Source organism: Staurois parvus, unplaced genomic scaffold, assembly GCF_062004578.1.
Source record: "Staurois parvus isolate SC_StPar_1 unplaced genomic scaffold, SC_StPar_1.0 ptg000162l, whole genome shotgun sequence".
NCBI classification, from domain to species: Eukaryota; Metazoa; Chordata; class Amphibia; order Anura; family Ranidae; genus Staurois; species Staurois parvus.
The window spans coordinates 1334114-1352902 of record NW_028317958.1 but is presented as its reverse complement, the minus strand read 5'-3'; the positions used below and the strand labels follow the sequence as shown (position 1 = coordinate 1352902).

Genomic DNA, 18789 nt, shown 5'->3' with positions numbered 1-18789 from the left:
TTAAAACCTGTTTTATCCCAAAGGAGGTCTCAAGAAAGGCAGAGGACGTGCAAGCACATTGGAAGGAATAATGCCTCTTTCTTTACTTCTATTTTTATACCACTAGATAACGTTTTTGTCTTTTATTATCTATTGTCTGCACTGCTATCAGTAGTCCTTGGAACAGCGCCCATTATACTTTTCCCATCTAGGCGGTAGTCTTAATGCATGTTCTTAAGGAAAGCGTGTCACTTCTTCCCTTTGTGTCCTTATGGAATTGATCAACGTTCCGTATAGAATTAGTGAACAAATGCTATTGTGGCCCTATTTATAAAGATGTGCTATAAAAAGTGGATGTAACCCTAAAATGTACTTTTCTTGCTCGCTTTTGGTCTATTAAATATAAAACTTAAAGTGTATTGTTATATATGTTAAGTAAATGTAAATTAAATAAATGCCTGTTGGTCATGGCAGTGTACATACAGCTGCCAGGTGGGGAATCCCCTGCCTGAAACTGACTGGCTTGGCACTGACAGCTGCCTTCTGGGTTCTGCCAAACCCAGGGCTGAACCCGAGCTCGTCTCTTGTGTTTATGTTGTGTAGAATAGGATAGGGGGAGAGTTTAAGGTTAGCAAAAGAAAGCTGGGCAGGGCTGACACCACTTAATCCACAAACATGCTGTGTGCTGTCAATCCAGAACAGACCTTAGGAACTGAGTGCACTTCTGGTAGGTCACTGGGTATTTATTTATATTTGTAAGGTTTTTAGGGGATAAAAATATGCATGTACTGTATTTCAGAGATGTACTGCATGTTTTTTTCCTATTTAGCTTTGACATACATTTTATTTATTTTAGGTACTTATATAGCACTGTCAATTTACACAGCACTTTACACATATATATATTGAACATTCACATCAGTCCCTAACCCTCAAGGAGTGTACAATCTAAGGTCCCTAACTCACATACACATACTAGGGGCAATTTAGACAGGATCCAATTAACCTAACAGAATGTCTTTGGAGTGTGAGAGGAAACTGGAGCACCCAGTGGAAACCCACACAAGCACAGGGAGAACATGCAAACTCCATGCAGGAGGCACCATGTTTGGGAATCAAACCCATAACCCATTTACTGCAAGGTAGATGTGCTAACCACTAAGCCACTGTGCCACCCGGTTTTGCAACTCAGGGAAACTCTGGTTTAAATAAATATCTTTCTCTAGTTAATAAAGTCAGAAATGTTTAGATCCCTGAAAGTGCAATTCCAGGATAAACCTAACTACTCTTAAAACTGTCCCCTCTTACTTTCTAACGCCTATGCTAACTAACTTTTGAAAGCAAAATGTATATATTATTATTACAGGTACTTATATAGCATCATCAATTTGTGCAGTGCTTTACATATATATATTTTACATTCACATCAGTCCCTAACCCTCAAGGAGGGTACAATCTAAGGTCCATAACTTACATTCATACACACACAAACTAGGGCCAATTTAGACAGGATCCCATTAACCTACCAGCATGTCTTTAGAATGTGGGAGGAAACCCACGCAGGTACAGGGAGAACATGAAAATTCCAGGCAGGTGGTACCGTGGTTGTGATTCAAACCAACAGCCCTAGTGCTGCCAGGCAGAAGGGCTAACCATTTAGCCACTGTACTGATACTTACTATTTTCAGGATGATCCAGTTTGGTCACGTGATCTCCCCTGTGTCAGCCAGCGGGGATATCACCCATAGGTTTCAATGGCCCCATCTGCTATAGGTACACCCTCCTCTCCCCTGCAACAGCACTAGCTGACACAGGGGAGTGGGATCGCATGGCTGGACCAGAGTAGCCTGAAAATAGGTAATATACATCTGTCTTACACAGGTTAGTAAGCATAGGGGTTAAGCCAGCAATAGATGGATTGAAATTTGGCTGGTTCAGCAGGAAACGTCTGAAATTCAATACATGTATGGTCATGCTGGTTGTAGTGAAGTCAGTCTATCGTTTGATTTAAGTACAACCAACCTGTAGGGTTTTGTTTATTTGATCATTGTAAAGCAGTGATCATTGTATTCTGATGGCTGAAAGCCCTCCTGATGTCACAGTACAATAGCTCCACAGGAGGGGTTCTTCCATTATTACTTAATGTATTGATGGTGGAATCAAGCAATTTTCTTTCCTTTAACTCTCGGTTGAAGGAAAGAAATTGTGTTAATTTATGGCCTGCCTTATTAGGAAGAGAAGGAGGCAGTTTTAAGTCGATCATAGATGGTGCAAATCTTGGCCAGTTCAGCCAAGATTTGAACCATGTATGGGCAGGCTGGATGTACCCAAGTTGATCAATCAACTTGGGTACAGCCAGCCTGTTGGATTTTGTGTGCGATTTCTGCTATTATAGTCGCTAGCAGAAATCACTGTGTTCTCCCTGACTATGTTGATAAGGGAACTGAGCGATTTTCTTTCTTGCAACCCTTGCAGGAAAGCAAATTGCTCCATGTATGGCCGGCTTTAGGAGTATTGCACTTTTGGAGTATTGCAGGCCTCAGGGCCTGGTCTGTGCACTATTTGGCACGACCACTTTTTTATTTTCTATTTATTTAATTTATTACACCTCCCACGTTTTGTCACTTTTTCTTTACTTATGTGTATGTTTTTCTCACAGGATGGAGGGTGTGGGTCCTCGGGCCTGCCCTGAAGTCTAGGGGGAGGATGTGTGGCCTTTTGGTTCCTTCCTCCCCTGTCCCTGGGGGGTTTTCTCTTCGGGAGAGCCCCCTGACACTGGGTGTCCGGCTTCGGCTGGACACAAGGAACGGTGGTCCACCAGGCCTTTTGGCCAGGAGGACCAAATGGGAACCTTGTCCCTCAGGAGCTTCGTGCCCAGGGGGATCAGGGTAGTGGTCCAACCCCTTCGGGGGTAGAACAAAGCACACCCCTAAGTGCACTTTTTCGTGTGGTGTTTTGCACTTGCACTTTTTTTGTGAACACTTACGGGTTTTTCGTTATAGTTGCACGTTTGCGGACTTTAAAAAAAAAAAAATTAGGTAAAATAACATTGGTATTGACACCTGTGGCTGGTATAACAATAACTGGTAAATCTAAAAGCAATCAATTAAGAAAATTGTATGATGTATGGCCAGCTTGACAACCACAGGTGTCAGTAACAGTGTTATTTTGCCTAACTGCTCTGAAAACGTTCCCCTTCCTAAGGCAGGTCATAAATTAACTAATTTCCTTTCTTTCAACCAAGGGTTGAAGGAACAAAATTGCTTGATTTCCCCCATCAATCAGTCACTGCTTCTCCAACAATTGTCCACCCAACTCCTTTGACAAAAAATAATTGAAAAATCGACTTTTGTTGAGCCTTCGGTGGTGCTTACAGAGCCACCCACAGCTCAAATTTTGGTTGATTCAGCAGAAATCGGCGAAATTCCAGTTGTCTATGGCAGCCGTTAGCGTGCTGGAAAACAATAGACTCTGTGTGTGGTTGATTAAATATAAATTTATCTGCAGGCATGCTGACTACATCCCCAGATATACAATTACCCACAAAAAGGTGAAATTGTTCTTAGGTGCACATTACAATTATCCTTTAAAATACATCCTCGCTAAAAGTCCCCTTTAGCTGTACTAAGTGGTGAGATTTTCCTCTGAAACCGGGAAATTAATTTTAATATACGTATAACTACATTTCTGTGAAATAACATGAGAATTGTTCAGTGATATTGGTGGTTTGTGGTATTTCCTCTGCTTACATTGTCTCTTTTTAAAATCTCACTGCAGGTCAAAAACAAGGTAGAATTAAACAGAGGAAAAGAGGAACTCCGAAGGGACAAGAGAACGTATTTTCAGATGGGCAGAACATGAGAGATGGACTGTTAGTAGACCAGGATCCTTCATTTGATAACGCTGATAAGGTCAATGGAACACAAACTCTTAGAAGAACAAAGCGTTTTTTGTCCTATCCTCGTTATGTTGAAGTGATGGTGGTTGCTGACAACAGGATGGTGGAGTATCATGGGGCTAATCTCCAGCATTATGTTTTAACACTCATGTCTATAGTAAGTAACTTTGCTTCTATCACTTCTTGGGGGTGAAGGAAATGTCTGATTCATAGCAAAATCCCACAATGGGGACAACAATTTCATCTGGGTGATTCAATATTGAAACATTGAGCCTGGGTTCACACTGATGCGCTGCTTTTTCTGTGCGAATTCCGCACCGCATCACAATCGCACCCCGTTCATGCGAACCACTGCAGGTGTGTTTGTTACATTAACAACACCCCGCAATCGGTCCACAAAACATGAATACCGATCCGATTCTAGTGCGGACCAAAAAAAGGGTCCTGCACCTTTTTGGTGCAGATGCAGTGCGATTTGAGCCCTACATAATGTATGGCTCAAACCGCACCGCACAGAATTCACATGTGATTTGCACAGGAATGCGGTGCAGTTGCGGTGCAGTTCACATGCGATATGCCACACCGCACAAGTGTGAACCCGGGCTAAAAGTGGTTGTAAACCTCAGACATGAAATATAAACAAAGCATATCCCTCTATAATGTGTACTTGTCCCAATTAGGAGAACTAAGTGTAATTTCTGTCTGCTGGTTTGTTCCTCTGCTATCAGCATAATCACGTCTGACAAGTTTTCCTGACACCAAGAGAAAAATGGTGACAGGGGAGGGATCTCCAGCAGATTGACAGACTCAGCTCTGCTCCTGTGAGCTATGTGGAAGGGGGTGTGTCCCTTCCCTCCAATCAGCTCTTTGAGCTCTCTTCACTGAGCTCTGCAGTGTGTAACTTCATCCATCTCTCCGCCCCCATTTTTCTGAACTCCAAGACAAGCTTTTAAAAACTTCACTGGGTATATGTAAAGGTTTTCAAAGATTTTACATACCAAGCTCCAGGATAAACAACTAATGGCTAATTACAAGAGGCATGTGTAGTATTGCCTAAATCTTGGTGTGCTTTGAGTATATCTTCTGTGCACTAATCCAGTGTTAAATTAGCCTTTGTGCAGGAGCTTCCTGTAACAAAGACCGGTCACTGCTGCTCTCCCTCCCTGTGCAGGGTGACTGGTCTTGTCTCCACCTCCTCTTGCAAGCAGCCTGTAGGAGGTGGAGCCTGCTGGGTCCCTTCCACTGCTGTGCTTTCTGTACAGCAATGCAGTTATGTCAATCGTATGGTAATATCTGGGTTTGCAAATGTATTTGATGCATACAAAATGGATTTATCTCAGTTGTTGCTATTGGAGGATATATTTAAATAAATGTTTTTGTGCCCAGAGTTCAGCTTTAAACTTCCATTAGTTTCCAGCTTCAGCAGATTCCTTTATCCACACTAAACGGCACAGATGAATGAATCATCCAGCTATCAAAATACTGAAACAGCAGCTGCATCTGTTTGGATACAGCCGCTGTTTGGCCAAAACTTTCCAGCAGGTTCCTTCAACAAAAGTTGATAGAACAGTTGAATTTGGTAAAGATAGCAAGGCTGGCAGGGACACCCACTGAGCTAATTTTGGCAGTTCATCAGGAACTAGCCAAAACCTGCTCAGGGTATGGCCAGCCTAATTAATAGAGTTGCAAGGTGTTCTGCCCCATCCCATGGTTTTCATGCTGATCGGTCAATTGGAAAGCTTGGTAAAAGGTTGTTTACTTCTTGAGATAAATTGGTACCAGGTAGCACCTACTCACATTGCCTTTCCACCCTACTTTGTTTGCATGTGTTTGTATGCTCAGGTGGGCCAAGCATACGTGTTTGTGTGACAGCTGTCAGATAAAGAAACTTTGATGCTTTTAACTTTGAGCTCAAACAGACCCAATCACTGAATCTCAGAGGGACATGTACTGACCAGTGTCAATTTTGTGTGTACTGATGATTTCCCAAGAAAAAGGGTCATTTGTGGTGTTTGCTGCACACACACACAATCACCTTTGTAGATTAAAAGTGTGCATACATAAACAGAATCTGGAAGTTGGACAGTTGTCAAACATGCAACATGTGTGTAATGTCCAGACTGAGCATTCGAGCACTTTCGAGCACTTGGGTACTGCCTGAGGGCCTGGGGTCAGTAGGGGGCCCCATGAAATGCCCCTGGTACCTTTTTTATAGGCTTTTTTGAGTGTGGGCAAGGACACAGGGGCCCCATGATCCCCTATTGCCCACGGGCCCCATGAGTTGTCAGTCCGCCCCTGGTGATGTCCACAGCCAGCTTCAAGTCCTACCAATCCAACCTTTTTTCCATTTAAAGTTTAATTCAATATGGTGGAAGTGTGAAAAAATGGCTTAAAGGGTTAGTTCACCTTAATAGAAAAAAACAACTACCTATGCAGGTAAGGGGTGTTTGTAGATAAAAACAAACTGGAGCTCTGACTGAAGTTAGATAATGCCGTTATTATAGGTGTTGGTCACCTCTCGAAGCCTTGCCAGAAAAACTCCCAGAGATGGCACCAGCTTGTCCTGCCTCGTTGCTAAGACACTCTTAGCTGTTACTGCTCACCTCCACCATCACAGGACTGAGCTCTGAAACCCTACCGTTCATTGTCTCCTCCGTCACAGCATTGCTGAGGTCAGAGCTACTATGATGGGGAAGGTTTTAATACGTTGGGAGGGTCTTAGCAACGTCCTAGCACCAAGGCATCTCTTGGAGTTTTTCGGAAAATATGTAAATGGCCTACACCTATGGCAATGTTATAAGAGAAATGAAGAAAAGTGTGTTTTTTTTCAAAAGTTTAAAAAAATAAAAAACTCAGTGATGATGAAATACCATCAAAAGAACGCTCTATTTGTGTGAAAAAAAAATTATAAAAATTTCATATGGGTACAGTGTTGCATGACCGCACAATTGTCATTCAAAGTGTGACAGTGCTGAAAGCTGAAAATTGGCCTGGGCAGGAAGGGGGTATAAGTGCCCTGTAGGCAAGTGGTTAAAAAAAACTGAAGGTTTAGTGTTACTTTAAAGCATGAGCCCATTCAGTTTAAAATAGAAATGAAAGGCAAAAAGGAAGTGTATATAAAAAAAATCAATACTTTTTTTTTCTTTTTTTATAAGTAATTTCTGTTCTCAGCTGTATATGGGGTTTGAAGAGATGCGGTGGAGAAGCAGCAAAACACTGATCTTCCCAGTGAAGAGCTTGCAGGAGGAGGGGGGGGGGTGTCAGCAAAAGTCTGATCATTGGAGGCCAGGCAGGCTGTGCTCCCAGCACAGCCAGAACACTGACCACGCTGGGATGGATGTGCTCCCACGTCTAGCATGGTCAGCTTGATATAGAAAAGCAGGGGGAGTAGAAGGATTACCAGGTATTTCACACAATGGAAGCAATACAAAGAGAACAGGTTATTAGGATGTGGCCCCACAGGAATAGGAAACGTTGGGTAATATATTCTTTACCTTTGGTCAAAGCTGCACAGTTTGTTTTTATCTACAGGCACCCTTAGTAAAGGTGAACTATCCCTTTAAGAACTTTGGGACTTACAGTATGGATGGAAAGTGCACTAAAAAAAATGTTTTTTTGCTCCCCGCAGCAACCAATTAGACTCCTAGTTATACTTTCAAATGCGGTCATTTATTTGGTATGGGTCGACTGAATGAGTTGAAATGAATTGAAATCACTTTCAGCTGCAGTCATTTACTTGCTACAATGACTTTTTGAAGATGATTGATTGCTATAGGGCAATAGGTTTCTTGCTAGCACGCTTTTCTTACATATGTCATTTAATGAATTTCCAAATTACTGCCCATGTGTACCTGCCACCTGTATACAATGGAATCAGTCATTTTGATGGCAGAACTAATATTCATGATGATAAGCTGCACCAGTTCAGCAGGAAGCAATGACTTCTTTCATATACATCTGTATCTGAACCCACTTAAAGCCCATCTCTAGCTAAAATGTTTGAATTAATTTTGGACAGAGTGGGGATAGGTTAGAGCCTCTGTCAGTTTTTTTACTGTCACCTGTCTCATATTTCCACTCACTGCCTACAAGGAGAGGATTTGATGGAAAATCTCTCTAATTAGAATGCAGATGTGAAAAAAAAAAAATTTTGATAGGCTTGTTTACACTAGCATTGGCCCTGTGAAGAGCGATATGCAGTGGATTGCTCTTCAGATGGCATTTGACAGGCAGCAAGTAGGAGTTAACGTTGCCTCCTTATAGCGTGTGTTAACCCTTAAAAGTCTTCACTACCACACCACAACCGCATGCATTGCATGGTTGTGGCATATCCCCATTCACTTGATTGGGTTGTTTTCAATGCGTGAAAGGAGGTTTAATTCTTAATGCACAACCACAGCATGTGTACACCTCCGTCCACTTCCTAAGAGGGGCTATTGGGGAAAGCGGTAAAAACGCGACTCAAGCACATGTTTTTATCGCCCCCTAATCACAACTGTAAATGAGCCCTAAGGAAGAGTTAAAATTCTGATAATGTTTTTATTGCTGTCAGTGTCCACTTGTCTCCTTGTCCTGGTGTCACAGGGAGATGAAGCAAGTGAAAATCTCCTCCACGGGGTGACTGACAGCAATAAAAACTCTTCCCCACTCTATCTAAAACAAGAAAACTGTCTGGAGGTAGACTTTAGGCTTGGTTCACATATGTGCGGGTGGTGCCGCTGCGGGACCCGCGCAAAAGTACCGACAGCCGCACCATCTGGACAGAGGAATGTGGGACCCGTGGGTGGGTGCCATTAATTCTAATGGCACGCCGCCTGCACTGGAAATCACAATCGTACTGGGAACCTGTGCAGGCTGTATTTCCTGAAGAAGTGCAGGGACTTCTTTCCTGCGTGTCCCGGGGCACAGGAGTCCATTCAAATGAATGGGCTCTCGTGCCCACGCAAAATGCGGCACGCATGGCTGCACATATGTGAACCTAGTATTGAAGTGTATTTAAATTCAAAATCTGTTTTTTAGTAGGTTTGAAATCTTGTCTTTCTGTATACAGTTTCCTTAAGAAAATAATTAATTTTTTTAATCTATTGCAAAGTTTCTTTTCTTGAGATCCTGCCAGAAACAGCACTTCCTGCTGCACACTGACAACACCAAGCCACAATCTCACAATTAGCAGTAATGTTGTCAGCCTGCTGTTCTCATTCCTGCAGTTGGATATTGAGCTGCCTATTTACTAAAACTGATTATCTGCCCAATGGCCAACTGAATGCACACAAAGGGTAATCTTAGAACAATCTTACCATGGCAAGGAAGTGGCTTAGTGTTGTCAGCCTGCAAAATTTAACCACCCTTCCCCCTCCATCCTGACACCCAAAGGTGACTGCCTAAGAAGCCTAATGCTGCAGACTGTGGCGGGTAATCTCCTTAATATAATTATTATACAGTATTTATATAGCGCCAAAAAGTTTGCTCAGCGCTGTACAAAATAGTGGGGGACAGTGCATGAGACAATACAGTAACAAAACAATACATGAGGGGTGCGAGGGCCCTATTCTTTTGAGCTTACAATCTAGGAGGGAGGGGATAGTGGTACAGGAGGAGGTGGCTGTGGGGGATGGAGTGGTAGGAGGAGTGGAGGAGATCGGCTGTTAGGTGAGGGTGGGGTAGGCTTCCCTGAAGAGAAGGGTTTTCAGGGTGCGCCTAAAGGTGAAGAGGGTAGGTGACAGTCTTATGGATTGGGGTAGTGAGTTCCAGAGGATGGGGGAAGTCCTGGAGAAGTCCTGCAGTCGGGCATGGGAGGAGGAGACCAGGGAGCTAAAAAGTAGGAGGTCTTTTGAGGAGAGAAGAGTACGGGTTGGGTGGTATTTGGGTATCAGGTCGGTGAGGTAGTTTGGGGCAGTGTTATGAATGACTTTGTACGTCAAAGTTAGTAGTTTGAATTTAATGCGTTAGGCAATCGGGAGCCAGTGGAGGGAATGACAGAGGGGGGTGGCAGAAGCGGAGCGGTTGGTAAGGTGAATGAGTCTGGCCTCAGAGTTCAGGATAGACTGAAGCAGGAATAGTCTGTGAAGAGGTAGGCCAGTGAGGAGGGAGTTGCAGTAGTCCAGACGTGAGATAAGGGAGTGAATGAGTTGTTTGGTAGTGTCTGGGGTTAGGAACGTACGTATTTTGGAGATGTTGCGGAGGTGGAGCCTGCATGAGTTTGCCAGCGATTGGACATGGGGTTGGAAGGACAGATTTGAGTCTAGAGTGACACCTAGGACTTTGGCTTGCGGGGTGGGACCGATGGTGGCGTTGTTGGTCGTGATGGAGAGTGTGGGGGGGGGAGGGGGGGCACGGGCTGGGGGGAAGATTAGGAGCTCAGTTTTGGAAAGGTATAATTTGAGGAAGTGGAGCGACATCCAGTCTGAAATGTCGTTCAGTACTAGGACACAAAAGGCAAAGAAAACCTGACATGGGTTATAACCTTTACTCTATCCAAAATGATAAAAAAGGTTTAGCCTTGTTTTCTACTTCAGGTATATTGTATACAGCAAGACATCATGCCAACGATACTAAAAAATTTGAATTAGGGTTTACCTATACTTTAATGTTTAGAACCTTTCAATTACAATCTGTTAGGTCCTCAGACAATTCACACAATGAATTCCTTGTGGTGTGTGAATAAACTGTCTAATGGTAACGCTCGATTAATTTTGAATGAGATTTTGAAGACCATCCTAATTAATTCTCTCTCCTGCAGGTAGCCTCTATCTATAAAGACCCAAGCATTGGTAATTTAATCAATATCGCCATAGTAAAGATAGCTGTCGTCCATGATGAACAGGTACGATGTTTTTTTGTGTGGTTTTTGGTATGAAAACTATAGCCAAACTTTTACTAGACTTTGCATTGTCTTTATCCCTACTAGGAGGGTCCATCCATTTCTTATAATGCTCAAACTACACTAAAAAACTTCTGCATATGGCAACAATCCCAGAACCACCCCGATGACAGCCATCACTCACATCACGACACAGCGGTACTCATCACAAGGTGGGAACATTTTTCACGAGTCCATACAATGCATTAAGGTGTTAAAAAAAAAACCTTCTCCCTTTACAACCACTTTATTCTTATGCATCAAGCAAACTGTGCATTTTTTTGGGACCAAGAAAAAGGTCTTCCCTGTCCAAATGCCAATACATACCTTCAGAATGGTTAGTGCCACAGTTGTTTGTGCAAGTGTGGGAGCCCTCCAGCCAATCTAATCTTTTCCTATAGTGCAATGGAAGAATAAAACTAAGGAACAATTTGTTCTTTAGACAGTAACAATTGAGTACTGTCCGTGATACTTTTTTTATTTGCACTAATATACAATTTTGAGGACAAGCTTTTGGGGAATGTCCTCTTCTTCAAGGTCCAAGCAGTACTAATCCACTAGTACTAATCCAATACTAACAATGGGATTAGTACTGCTTGGACCTTGAAGAAGGGGACATTCCCTGAAAGCTTGTCCTCAAAATTGTATGTTAGTGCAAATAAGAAAAGTATCACGTACAGTACTCAATTGTTACTATCTAAAGAATAAATTGTTTCTTAGTCTTATTCTTCCATTGCACTGTAGGAAAAGATTAGATTGGCTGGAGGGCAAATAAAAAAGTATCACGGACAGTACTCAATTGTTTCTGTCGCAAATGCACTAATACGGCTACAATCACCTCAAGCAAAATGGAAGATTCTTTAGACAGTGTAATACATGAAGATGTTTGATGTCAACACTCATGGTTATGCCATAGTGTGTGCACTTGTAGCCTCAACACTGTTGGCCGCATGGAGATCTGAAAGTTCCCCTCTCTTGCAGGCACTTGCTCTTTAGAGTTCAATGTATCCTGTGTGTGCCACCTGATCTGGGGAGATCCGCTGACGATATATGTGCCAGGAGAGCTAGCGTATTTCTTATAAGTTCAAACTCATCAGCAGGCTGGCAGTGATGACATATCCAGGTGTTCTGGTACTACAAGCCCACACTGCTATTCACATCATCTACCCCTGGGGAGGACAGCAGTAAAATTTAAGTTTGTAGAAAACAGAGAAGGTACAGTTTTTTGTGCTGCCATGGCTCTGTTTTTCAGATTTTTCAAAGGTGGAGAAGCAAAATCTGATATAAATGAAGTGAGCGATTAGTTTAACACACTGTCAGGGGCACATTTTTCATTTACTGAAACTTACGTCAACTTGTTAATCCCACAGCTGAGGTAGTGCTCCTCGGCAAAGATCTGAGATGTGCATAAATAAAATACTGCTTTCTGAATTAAGATTTAATGCATGGAAAAATCTGGTATGTGGAAATAAAGTATGTAATCATCAGCCATTACCCACAACAAATGGAAATAACAGAAGAAGACAGAAAAAAAACCACATTTTTGAAGGCAGCGATTGCATAAATTGATATTGAGTCGTACATCACATGTAAAATTCTGATACTGTTAACATGAATCAGTCCTGAAGTAAAATACCTGTTAAGAATCACTACATTGAAGCTGCTACTCCCTCTGTGAGGTTGCATATGAATTCTGGATCAGTGATGCTGAACTGGAACTTATGGGCAGCCTACGAGCTTCAATTTTAGGCTATAGCAGGTCCCATGAAGAAGAGATACCACTTTTTCACAAGGCCACTTTAATCTACACCACTGAGTATTTTTTTTTTATCTAAACCACATCCAAGTAATTTCATAGATTGGGAGTCAATAGGTCAGACGTACCTGTTACTCAAGTGATTTGATTTCCTTTCCTGCAACCACAGATTGCAGGAAAAAAAATCCCTTGATTCCCCCATCAAAACAGTCAGTGTTGATGGGGGAATCCCTCCCACAGAGCTATTGTGTTCTGCAGGCCAGGAGTCTTCCTATAGCCTGGCTATAGCCTCCGGCAGTAATTGCATATAAACAATCCGAAAGGCTGGTTGTACCCAAGATGCCTGCCTGCCTATAAATGGATCGAATCTCAACTGGTTCAGCAGGGACTTCGATCCATCTATGCCCAGCTTCATCATTTCTAGGTTCAAGTGGCTATATGGTGTTAAGCTGTTGTTCAACCAGTCAGTTATTTAGAAGCTATTGGTATACTATGACTTAACATTATGATACTCTAGAATTATTGGTTCATGCCAGAATATGGTTGACTCTCAAAAGAGCTTTATTGGCCATGCCCATGACAATTTTTGGGTGATTTCACTATAGCTCAAGGCATCCTACCATCCACAGTTATAATGGTGTTAATAGAAATTGTTGGTTGCAGGTTGCATTGACCTATTTGGACATAGTGGAAAAACAACTAGTGCTTGAAATTTCCTGAAAATTGTTGTGTGCTCGGCCGGCAGAGCCTACAATACCCCACCAATAGTGAGTGCAGTTAAGAAGGTAAGGTTTTCCTCAACCCTGTGAGGGTTGCACCTTCCCATAACGATGGAGAGGCTTTTGAGATGGTTAAAGAAGCCAAATACAGAATAGCACACTTTCCTCCTTCAGAATACATCCAGACATCCGAATGTTCAAGGGGCCACCCATTTTTGTGTAAGGGACCGCACGGCGGTACCACTAGCACTCCACTGAATAGGCGTCCCCAGCGCACGGAATCTAAGTCCCAGGGTGCTTGCTCACCAGGGCCCCTGATGGTGGGGATGGACTTGGAGCCCCCCGAGACCAGTTCGTGGCTACTGGGTACATCCGTCAGTGGTAGTGGTATGCGCCAAGGGCTCCCACGGGAAAGAGTCTGATATGAGGAGGTCAGAAGACCCCACTGCGAGGGATGGACGGATGGATGGATGGATGAGCAAGGTCAGACGGGCCGGGTCGGTAACAGAGAGGACGGTAAGGTACAAGGCAGCGGGCAGAGAATGGTCGGGTCACACGCCAGGTCAGCAACAGCAGGTCAAATCCAATAGGGGGCATCCAGGAGAGAGGTCAGGCAAAGCAAGGGTCAGGACAGGAGAAATTAGCAAGGTCAGGTACAATCCGGGTCAATAACGTACAGGGCACAGGTTCGCAGATTCACAGGATGCAGGAAAGACCAGAAGGCACTGAATGACAGCTCAGGGCCATTTAAATATCCCGCCCTGCGCTGCCATTGGTGCCCAGCGGGCAGCCGCGGCTTCTACTGCGCATGTGCGAACTCGAACGCCGCGGCCGGCCCGGACCTAGTGCCCGTGTCCCTGCACAGGGCGGCGCACTGCGCCTGCGCCGGGACCATCGCGGCGGGGATCGAGGGGATCCCTGACATTTTGTGTCCCACTCCTATTCACCCCATTCCTAAGGATAATGTATAATTTTAGTGATCCTTTTCACTACCCACCTTCACCAGATCCCGTGTGCGGCCTTGGGCTGCGCAGCCATTATGATTAAAGTGACTTTGTTTCAAAAATCAATGTCAGAATTAAAGTTAGTTGCTTGAGCCACCAAACACCACTTCAGTGAAGAGAGATTACCCCCATCACCGAAGTCTCTGCAGAAACTTTCATGAGTGGCAATACCTATGTCCCTTGCTGCACTTAGTGGCTTCTTCCACCGACCCGTACATTACTAAATAGTGACATAAAGGTTGGCATGAGGAACCATTGAGTGCAGTGGAAGACATGGGAGATAGACACTTCAAGATGTGTTAGATTAGAAAGAGATTTTTAGGTTCTCTTCATTAGAGCATCATTAAGTGGAGCGAGCAGCAGGAAAGTTGGGTATTTAGTTTCTACTTTCCTGGTGAACCTTTTATTCTGGCATTTATATTTTTGGCAGAGTCACTTTATTCCAAATTCATGTAAACCATTCTAATTTGATCATGCTTGCATTTTACCCCAGCATGCTGTGGGTACTGTTATCACCATAGAAGATGCTCTCTGATTGACATCTATAATTCAAAGCCATCTCTCAATGGACAAACAGGCATGCCCCTTGCAGGGTTCCGTATAATCCTATCTTCTCACTCTGCTGCCCTCTGAAAAGCCTCAAATGCATTTTTTACAGTAGAATCATTATAGTGCTGCTTGACTTTCTAACCTCCAACTTACCAGCAGCTTCACTTCTGACACCTTTATCCTTCCAACTGGTAACTCAGCATGGTACAAAATGATTTCTTGATGTGTTCAAAAGGTACTTGAACTGTACACTTATTTATTTTGTTCTGAGCTAAACGCCCAGCACTATGATTTTTTGGATATATCATTATGAGGCAGGCTGTCTTGGGCCTTCTGTGTTGCTAGTCCCCAAAACAACTATGTGGTCTGCAAAGGCTGTATGAGTATATATGTGAGCAACAGCCCTAAATAAAAGGTTCATGATTATTCTTTTAATTTGTGTAATTGTGTTTTTAGTGTTTGTCCTTTTTTTATGTCCTTTCGTACTTTTTAAATAAAACACATACTTTGCATTCAGACAGGATATTTGCAGAGCCCATGAGAAATGTGATACATTAGGTAAGACGTCTTTATTTTATTTCACTTATATTTGTAAGCATGGTTGGTCAGAAACTTGAAGTCTACAAATTAAAGTGACACTGAACTCTGCTTGGAAGTAAAATCTTTTGATGTGTGTATTCTTAACTCAAAAAGTACCTTCTATTACTCTCAGCCTCTTCCGAATCTCAAAATTCCTTTTTTTTTGCTGCTATGAAGTGTCTTCCTGTTGGTGGCTAAGTCCATTCTCCATGGTCCCACTGTATGTAGGAACGTAGTCACCCTCTCGTACTCACTTCTTATTCCCCCCACTATAGACCATGAAGAATAAGAATTTGGAGAGTAAGGAAATCATTTAGTGTCACTTTAAGAATAGAATATAGAAATTAATTTTCCTCTGTAGACCAAAACATAACAGGGTGACTTGTTTCTACATTGCCCTGGAAGTGAGTATTTCATAGTACCACTCCTTTCATTATACACCCCAGACCAGCCATTCTCAACCAGGGTTCCTCCAGAGGTTGCTAGGGATTCCTTGAGTTGTGGTCGATTGACTTCTCATTTTATGGTGCCTGCATAATTCCAGGATCAACACCACATGGCAGATACGGTGGCATAATACCAAAGATCTATTTAATGGTCTGTGAGGGTGGCATTCTGATCACCACTGTAAGGAGGACATGCTTCCTATTGGCCACCAATGTAAAGAGCCCATCAATGTAGGGGGCATTTTCCTCACTGGTTTTGATTGATTTATTTTACTTGGGGTTCCCCAAGACCTGAAAATTATTACAAGGGTTCCTCTGGGGTAAAAGGGCTGAGAAAGGCTGCCCTAGACAATGCTCTGTTTTTTATTTTTTGTATATACACATTACACAGCACCTCTTGCACTGCTTAGCCACACCTAGTTCTTGCCGCAGCACATGCCAATTCCATGCCACCCTATAAATTGATCTTCCAGGTTGACATCTGGTGTTGCCCCTGTACTTTGTCCACACTGACTTGCACCAGAAGATTTATCTGGAATATAGTTGATGTCGGTGAATTTCGTGTAGAATGTTTGATATGATATTGATGTTTAATACGATTTTAATTAAATATTTATATCCAATATAAATATTGTATGTATGTATGTAAATATGTATTGATGTATGTGAGGCAAGAGAAGGAAAAATCCATAGTGGTGTTGATTGTGCCAGTCAAATTCCACCTTTTTTACCTTAAAGTGAACTGATGCCCAGTGCATGCACACTAAAGTATATACAAATACTGAACAAGCAGTAAAGCACAAGTTCTCATTCATCCATGTATCTGTATTGTAGAGAAAATTTCAAAGTTTACAACACAAGCACTGAAATCTTACCTCTTTTCCTAATTTTTTGAGTTGCATCTGTCAACCTTCTAATGTAGAGAACTGGCGGATTTTCTACCGTTGCGTTACGGTGGCGCACATTAGATGCGTTAGAGAGATGCGGTGTCATTCATTTTGAATGGCACCTCAATGCACCTTGATGACAGACTTGCATTACAGCCTACAGCAATGCACCAACATGTGTTGTGATGCGCTGCCAAAAAAATGGTGCATGCACCATTTTGGTGCATTGGAAACCAATTCATCTTAAATTGACTGCCTTAATGTACCACAACTTGCTAAAACCTGACTCTGGAGATTTGTTGAGGATCTTTAAAACAAATTAAGCCACATTAAAAGCATTTTGAGAGGTCAGGGATAGCATGTTTTAAAGGTATTTTACTGATAATACGTAAATAGTTTAAAGCTGAACTTTGAAGACTGAAAATCTTTACCCTTGCAGTATTCCCCTTCCCACTACAAGGGTTCAATGCTCATTTGGCCTAGGAGATGATGAATAAGGTGATATGCTTACCCTATTTCTCCTGCAAGTTTCTTCCCCTTCCTGCGACCGATCCCTTGAAGTCTTTTCCCTTCACTGCCTGATTGGTCACTGCTGTCTGGTCCTGCATTGTACAGGATGACACAAGAGAACCGCGACCAGTCAGGCAGCGAAGGGAACAAGCCCTGCACTGTATGGAAATAGATAGAGAAGAAGTCCTGGATTATATGGGAATAAACAGACAACCCAGGACATCAGACAGCAGAAGATAGCGTTGGCTGCTGGGTAAGCGAGGAAATAAGAATATCACTTTATTCATCATCCTATAGGTGAAAGAAGCGGTTAACCCTCGTAGTGGGGAGGAGGACCCACTGCAAACTAAAGATTCTTTTGTCCTCAGTTTAGCTTTAATATCTATAGTCTGGGCACCGGGCCTGAACACAAGTTATACTGTGGTATAGGGAACATCTATACTATATATATTTTATATATATACATATATATATATATATATATATATACATACACGCATATATATATATATAAATATATTCACATTACTGAAAGCCAAGCACCAAAATGGCTATATACAATAGGTATTTGAATGCTTGCTTTTTTTCACTAGAGTGTCTCTTTATCTCTCGTGATGTCAACATTGCCGTAAATGAGTAGCTTGAGCATATTCTTTGTACTTACCTGCCTTTGTCCCTTTCAGGCCTAGCAGAGCTGGGTACAGTATGTGACCCATACAGGAGCTGTTCCATAAGTGAAGACAACGGACTGAGCACAGCATTTACAATAGCACATGAGCTTGGACACGTGTATGTTTGATGTAAATATACTTGTCTTCAAAAAAAATCTTATCCTTTACCAATGTTATAGTCCCCTCTAGAAACCGTTTCCAGTATAAACCTTTTGTTTTTGAATTTTTTTTTCATTCTTTTTTTTTGCTGTCTATGTGCTATTGAAGACATTTTTCTTCACTTGCTGTACTGCAGACACAACAGGAAATGAGAGGAAATCTCTCCAAAGTCAAGACAAATCCTGACTTGGGCTGCAGCAGCAGGTGTCCCTGTTGAAAGATTTCCCATCACTTCCAGTTGTGTTTACCGGTATATGAAAAGCTACTTTCAAATGCTCAGACTACCAAACAAAAGAAAGAAAAAATTGGTTTCAGGTTCCCTGAATTGTAGAGAGCCTTATGACTCCTCTAGGCATTTTGAGGTTTCTTGCTGCCCTTCATAGCTTGTTGACCTAGATAATGGCCGGCCAGTGCAGCCTTGACAACTTGCCATCGAGAAGGATCACTAGGACACCGCTTACTTTCTCCTATGGTTTTGTTCCCTTGTTGACCAAACTAGCTATACTTCAATCTACAAGGTTTAGTATAATCACTCGTGTGGCATTTAGAAATCAGGGCTTAATATCACTCTTTTAACATACCTTGTAGTCTACCTCTAGGGACTGTGTCCTAAGAAAGTCCCTAATTAAGATGAGAGAGCTTTGCAGCTAGGCTGTAATCAGCCTGAGCTCTGTTTACATTTTTCTAGGCTCTGCTGGTTTTCCAAAGCTCATTGTGTTGACTGATTATGCCTGTTACTGTTGAGGAGGTTTCAGTAATCATTGTAGGAAGGG

The 18789-nt window shown here is 42.5% G+C and overlaps 1 protein-coding gene across 1 annotated transcript in view; it reads left to right on the top strand.

Annotated features, from left to right (window-relative positions):
• The window catches only part of ADAMTS9 (ADAM metallopeptidase with thrombospondin type 1 motif 9), a 357735-nt gene that overhangs the window by 78437 nt on the left and 260509 nt on the right, over nucleotides 1-18789 (top strand). The window contains exons 4-8 of the mRNA XM_089675998.1: nucleotides 3757-4034; nucleotides 10617-10700; nucleotides 10785-10909; nucleotides 15282-15322; nucleotides 17870-17975. Of these exons, the coding sequence (XP_089532124.1) occupies nucleotides 3757-4034; nucleotides 10617-10700; nucleotides 10785-10909; nucleotides 15282-15322; nucleotides 17870-17975 (634 nt within the window). The remainder of the gene's footprint in view (nucleotides 1-3756; nucleotides 4035-10616; nucleotides 10701-10784; nucleotides 10910-15281; nucleotides 15323-17869; nucleotides 17976-18789) is intronic.